The 7,192-nt window shown below is 35.7% G+C and overlaps 1 protein-coding gene across 3 annotated transcripts in view; it reads right to left on the bottom strand.

The window, feature by feature from the left end:
* Positions 1-4,826: 4,826 nt before the first annotated feature.
* LOC117179417 (serine/threonine-protein kinase unc-51) overlaps positions 4,827-7,192 on the bottom strand; it is a 54,115-nt gene continuing 51,749 nt past the window's right edge. For all 3 annotated transcript variants that reach the window (XM_033371388.1, XM_033371224.1, XM_033371309.1), the window contains exons 12-13: positions 6,558-6,693; positions 4,827-6,064 (exon numbers count right to left, since the gene is read on the bottom strand). In XM_033371388.1, the coding sequence (XP_033227279.1) occupies positions 5,991-6,064; positions 6,558-6,693 (210 nt within the window). In that variant the 3' untranslated portion in view covers positions 4,827-5,990. The remainder of the gene's footprint in view (positions 6,065-6,557; positions 6,694-7,192) is intronic.

Raw genomic sequence — 7,192 nt, 5'->3', positions numbered from 1 at the left:
GAGAAGATTGAACTGGAAGATTTGCTTCGAATACCTCGATGACAGTGTGGTCTTCGGATCAAGTATAAAAAAACATAATCAAAATTTAGTATTGCTTTTTGAGCGACGTCGTTAAACAGGACTTAAGCTACAGCCCGATATGTGCGAATACTTGCAACCTGAGCTAGAATATCTAGGACATATTATTACAAAGGACGGAGTCAAACCTAATCCGACAAAACTATCTGCCGTTTAAAATTTCAAAGTACCTAGTAACTTGAAGGAGGTTAGATCCTTCTTAGGATTTTCGGGATATTATCGAAAATTCATTTTAAAAAACCACTCGACCGTCGCGAAACCTTTAACCGAACTTACAAAAAATTTTAAAGAACTCATTTGGACAAACAAATGCCAGGATGCATTCAAAATATTGAGAGTCCCTGTGCCAAGTACCTGTCTTACGTTATCCCGATTACAGTCAACAATTCTCGCTAACGACTGACGCCTCAATCGTTGGCCTAGACGCAATCCTATCACAAGAAGGGCACTCTTGTTACTAAATTTCAAGAGTTTTGAAGGATCACGAACAGAATTATACGACTCAGAAAGAAATATTGGCAATAGTGTGGAAAGTCAGACGCCTTCGACAATATCTACTGGGACGTAAATTTATAATTTTCATAGATCACCAAGCACTCACATGGTTATTCAATGTTAAAGATCATTCTCCCGATTAATGAAATGGCCATCTCTTCTAGAGGAACAAGAGTATAATAGCGCATTCGTTTATCCTGCACTGGTGTAGAGCAAGAGCACTCCGATCGCACCGTCTTACTTCTTCTTACTTCTTCCTTCTCACTCCGACCTGCTTCGGTGCAGATCGGAGTGCACCAGTGCAGGATAACCGAATACGCTATAAGATAGAATATGAAAAGGGTTCCGAAAATAAATCGGCTGACGCTCTCTCACGCATCATTGCAATCACTCATGATACTACTCAGCAAGAACTCGACAGGTCTGACATAGAAACATTCCTTCTTTTCCTTCCTTTGTCCCTACTATTCTCTTGACTCCTTCTACCCTTACCTGCACTCTAATATCTCGCAAAAGATTTGTTATTTCCACTTATCTTGTTTCACTCTCCACTTTTAATCCCTTAACTACTATGTTATTTTTCCTCTTTGCCCTTTCTTCCCCTTCTAATCTTCTTTCGATCCCACTGATTTTTTTCTTCAATCTTTCATTCTCACTTCGGACGTTCTTTTCATTTCCTTGAACTATTTCCTCGTTTTCTGTCTTTCACCCCATATGCTCATTCCTAATTTCTAGACTGGATACCCGTTCTTCCAACTGTTTTATTTCTCTAGATCTCTGTTCGTCAACCTCTCTCTGTCTATTCTCAATGCTCTCTAGCTTACCCCAAACCTTGTCTTTCTCTTCCTTCCAACGTTTATCCCATTCTTCCCATTTTTCTCTGACCTTTTTCACTTTCCCCCTTACATCGTTTCCCTGCCTATTCATATCCCTATTCATGTCAGCCAATCTCTTTCTTGTTTCCTCCCTAAACCCTTTAATGAAAGCTTCCAATTTTTCAAACATCCCCTATCCCCCCTATCACTCTCTGGTGTTTTGCGTTTAATTCTAACTCTCTTGTTCTCCTGGTCCTTTTCTACCTCATCTTCCCCCGTCACTCTTTTCCTTTTTTCCTCCACTTCACTGCTAGTCGTGTTTGCCTTTTTTTGCCATTCATTCAGACTTCTGTTCGAACCCGCGTTGCCTAGCTTGTGAAGGCACTGTAAATTTGAGGGCCTTCCGCGTTGCTTGCCCGTACCTGAGTCCGCTAACCTCCCCACCCGGGTCGACTTCTCAGCACTTTCATCACCGCTGCTGTCACTGCGTTCAACGTCACCCATCCCCCCACTTCCAATGCTGTCAGCAACGTCAGCTGTTGCAGCCACTACGGTTTTCTGCTCTGTGCGATCGTCCATTAACTGTTGCCCTCTGGCGCCAGTTTGTGGACTTCGCGTCGTCGGCATCCTACCTTATCCAAAGCTCCGTGACGTTTCCCGCCTTTATCACCTACCTCTTGTCCTTCTGACCAAGCAACTATTTTTTCACTCCTAACCTCAAAAACTTCACACGCTTCAAATTTTCATTTCAAACCACTCACTTTCACCCTTCACACCTTTGCCTTCACTCATCTTTCTTCCTTTACACTCGATCTCCGCACTTTCTGCCTTTTTTGCATCCACTAACCCTTATTTCCTTCACCAAAGCCAAAAATACACCACTTGACAAAAAAGAGTTTTTTCGCGATCGGTACCGGAAAGGGAAGCCGAGTTATATTTAAGTAATAATTTTTATTTAAAAAAAAAATGTTTAATGAAGTTAATCAAACAATGTTGATAAATATTCAACTGCAGAAATATTAATAATTTTTAATGAAAAAATTAATTAACTAATGATAATAAATACTTCATTAGACCAATATTAATAATTGTAAGTAAAAAAAAGAAGATAATACAGTGTTCAAAAGGTAGATTTCGTGAAAAATCGACATTTTTGGATTAAAGGGTAGTTTTCAGGTACCCGTGGGGGTGTGTTAAGGGTGTCAAACCCATATGTCTGACAGATGAAATTCTTCGTTGGACAATGCTTTTCAGGCCCCCATACTTTCCCGTCACATTTTTTCAAACCCTACAAAATTATTTTAAAAACTAAAAAAAGTGATTTTTCCCCATGCATTTTACATGGGGAATTTCAAGTCAAAACCGGCACCTGTTAAAATAAAAAAATAAAACATTAGGGAATTTATTTTTTCGCATTTAGAATAAAATGGGGGGGGGGGTCCTTGCCGTCTAGCAAGCAAAAAAATTTTGCCATGCATTTTTGGACCACCCTAGTCTGCACTCTGTTTTATTCCAGAAGCCTCTTCCGCGGTTAGCAATATGTGAGTATTACATATACGGATGAAGCACGATATAATAAAAAGTCAAGAGAAGAAAAACGTTACTTTTTGTCCTTTTTGAAAATCCCAAAAGATTATCAGTTACGAAAAAAATGAACAAACAAAAATTGTTAAGTAAAAAAATATAAATTCGCTATTATGGATTTTTTGATAGGATGCGTAATTTTTGTTTTAATCATAAAAAATAAAAAGCTTGAATTTTTGGAAAAATGACAGGAGATACGGAAAAAATAAATGGAAAAAAGTTATTCAGCCAAAAAAGATCTACGCATTTTTAATCAATCATTTTTTGATACTGCGTGCGTCTTAACGGTCGTCCACACTGGCATTTGTGTCACAGCCTTGTTGTCTCAGGTTTCCACTGTATGGCGCTAGCATCCAGCTAAAATTCTTAGCTACAAACGGATAAAGCCTATCAGCGGCTACTAAAAGAAGATGTGCTTGAAGCCGTCTTTCGCCCATGTAAATAATAGGTATTATAATTTTTAAAGGTTTTAACGCCGAAAAAAAACGATTGCAATTACGTGACATTCTAATGGAAAAGTTAACGTAAAATGCGAATTGCAATAAGTTAAATGCCCAACTTGTTGTTTTTTTTTAAGTTTTCGTTGCATGATACGGAAGGGATACTATGTGGATACTATAAGGATACACCGTAGAGTATCCTTTCCATTCACTGGGTCCGCCAGGGATATAATCTTAGATTTCTTCCGGTGTGTTTCTTAATTGTGCCAAAACCATTGAGCATTTTGCATTTCCAATTGTTTCCAATTGGGAACGTGGAATTTGGCACGTGATAGCAGTACTTTCGTTTGACGGGAATTATTTAAAGACAGTTATTTACTTTTCTGGAATAATATAAATTTAAAATAGTATTTATTACGAATCTTAGATTATTTATTGTATTGAACATTTTATAAATAGTTTAAAATCGGTTAAGATTAAAAAAAAAGCAAATGAATATTTTTAAAACGTGCAACTTCAGAAAAGCGATTAAAGTATTACTTTATTATTAAAAAAATTCCAGGCTGTTATTAACTGAATAAAGTTAAACAATTAAAAAATACTATTATAGATCAAAGATATTTTTATTAGAAAGAGGTCTCAATTTTCTATTCATCGTCATTATTAACACATAAGTTCATCTTATTATAAAAAACTGTTTAATAATTTTACTTTCTAAATAGAACAGTAAATTTACATCAATGTTGGTGACGTGATATTGTACAGCCCTTAGATTTCGAGTATCACTTCATTTCTACCGCTAATGATTGACGTACAATCACATTTTTTTATTGTTCGCAATGTAGCCACTAAAATCAAAGAAAAAATTTGGAATCATTTCCTTGTTAAAAGAATGTACACCAGGCAATCAAACTGAAAGTTTCAGTTTTCAAAGGTAAACTTTTGCAACTGGGAGCTACATATTTATGACCCATCCTTCCGTACATATTAACAAAAAACAACTTTTACCAAAATTAAAAGATTCAGTAGGCTACACACTTTTCAATATACTTTTTATAAATTTCTCGCAAACTAATAATTTTTTCATCATTTTCCAAATCTCTGCATTTGATGTTAATACAAAAGTCAGCCCAACTGATCAGAGCACCGCCTGTTGGATTAGTTTTGACCCCTTTCCCACCCGAATCGTAAAAGAACAGGAAAGTGGGGGCGATGCATGGTGCTGCTAATAATAAAGTCTGAATACGTTTTTCTCAATACATTTTTCAGGTTTTCTGGCTACTTGGTTGCTCTAGATTTGGGCATAGAACACACTTGAAGCCGTACTGAATTATGTAGTAGACAGACATAAGGAACAATCCACACTAATGACCGTCAAAGCAAAGAAAAAATAAGAGGATTGTAATGAATCGAGTCTGTTTACAGTTAATGTTTATTTTTGCATAAATGTTGTTTAGTTTTGCTACATCTTCGTTACCTCTCGCAATCTTGTATTGCACACTTTTAATCAATGAGCTTTTGTATAAGAAAAATCTCGTTAATATGCGCGTATTATGAATGAATATGAAATAAACGAAAATCTTCGTTCCGTTACCAGTATATTGCAGTATACAGGTATTTATATATAATAATTTATTAAATCATATACAGGTTGTACCAACACCTATGCAACCCCTTGTATTATGTGATCGTACACAAAAAAATCAACAAAAAAGTCCGATAGCGAAAAGTTATGCGAAGATTAGCTTGGGCACAATAAGCTGCAAATTTAGGCCTAATCAACCAATGAGAAGCGATCTTCGACGTGTCCCACGCATTAAGAAAGTGTGTGGGTACAAGTGATCGCTAAAACTCGCTCCTCATTGTTTTATTAGCCCAAACTTTGACTATTTGGTGCCTAAACTAAGCTTCGCACAAACTTTTGCTAAATTACTTTTTTGTTTATTTTTTCGTAAACTATCACATAGTAAAAGGGGTTGCATAGGTGGTGGAACACTCAATATACTATAGTGAGTTAAAAAGTATCCATAGTCTTAACTTTTACAGATTTTAAATTGGCTGCACTAGTTATGTACGCTTAAATTGAAAGCAAGTACTATGTAGCACAATTACCCGTATAATTGATTTCAAAAGATCAAATAAATTATTCTTCTAGTTTACTTTAAATGATTCCCCTTATCAGATTGCACCAAAGAAATGTAAGATTTAGTAACGCAAATGTTGTGTTGCAAATGTATACGATGAGAATCTACTCTAAAACATTTGCATCATAAAAGTCGTACCATTTACTTTTGATGTATTTTCAAAACAAAAGGGTCTCAATTTTGTAAATTGTCGTTAAAATTACGTCCTAAGTTTATCATGTTTGTACTTTTATTTTCAAACAGTGCAAGGAGAGCAGCCAAGAAATCTTAAAAAATAACGATTATAGATATTTTTTAATAACCTTGTAAAAGAATTAAGAGATATCGTCGATTTTACATACTTTTTCTTCACTTACAAGTAGCATCTTATAAGATAAAAGATTCTGATAGGGTCTGAATAGGACGCTGCATCATGCGGCGGATTTTTACCTGCGCTACGTGGGATCAGTTGCATAGATATAGCCTTGCTGCTGCAAAACATATAGTCGTTTCTCAACGGCATCCTTATCTGCAAGCCAAAATGATTCTTACAAATTACGGTACACTGAGTATTTCTACTAAGATATATTTTTATGCAGGAATTATATTGAGGGCGTCCACATGCAAAGGGTCCTTATGGCCCGTACGGAGTTACGTACAGAGTGATTTAGCCACATAAATTCCAGGCTTTTATTTTTATTTCAGGAAGTCTGTGTGTATATTTTCAGACATAAAATAACTTGCAAGAGTAGGATTAACTATAAAAGCACAGTGAAAAAAAAACACTTTTCGTAGAAAAACTCATGTGCCCAGCCTTGACTTTCCAATCCGCTCAAAAAAGTTCAAGGGGCATTTAAAAGTGGGTAAGGTGAAAAAAGTACAAAAAAATTACGTGATGTAGTTTATAAATAGCCTTAAGCTAGTTTCAATAAAAAATTAAACTTTGATCCGAAAGTGTGGTAATGTAAATACTCTTTCATACTTTTTTTATTCTTATAAGTATGAAACTTTTCACTACTTACATTTAATAAGAAGAGCTCTGTCTTGACTATGACTAACATGTTGCGACAGCGAATGCAACAATATTTGCGCGGTGTGATACCTTTGGAAACATTCGGCAGGGTTACCAAATAATTCATCCAGCGCTGCCGATTGACACTGAAATAATAAGGTTATTTGTAACAATAAATGTATAAAAGATTTACAAATAACAAATTTAATTCATGTGCAACGTAGCTCATTGCAGTCAACGGTGCAAGAATAGTATTGGCGCAAGTGCATTTCGGAAGATAGTTATTTTGTACGCTGTTTTCTGCCGATGAAACAACACTGAAATGTTACTGGCCAACGGCACTAAGAACCGGGCGGGCAGAGTCATTTACAGTAGTTGGCCGTCACCAACCCGAATCCCTTTTTAAAATTCTCTTCATATTATTAACACTTTTTTAATTTATCAATTTTCTCATCATATATATTTTCTAATCATAAATTATATACTGTTAAATGATCGAAATTCGTAGATTCTGAATTTTTAACTTTCAAAGCGGTAATTTCAAAATTTTACCATTTTTAATTATATTCAGCTGGTCTACTTGCTAGCCTAGTCGCAGGTATAAAGGAAACGTCAGGTCGTTTCATCGGCAGATTTTAGGTAATT

The sequence above is a fragment of the Belonocnema kinseyi genome, chromosome 1, assembly GCF_010883055.1.
Source record: "Belonocnema kinseyi isolate 2016_QV_RU_SX_M_011 chromosome 1, B_treatae_v1, whole genome shotgun sequence".
In the NCBI taxonomy this organism is placed as follows: domain Eukaryota; kingdom Metazoa; phylum Arthropoda; class Insecta; order Hymenoptera; family Cynipidae; genus Belonocnema; species Belonocnema kinseyi.
The sequence above is the reverse complement of the archived record's forward strand: the minus strand, read 5'-3'. Positions and strand labels throughout refer to the sequence as shown.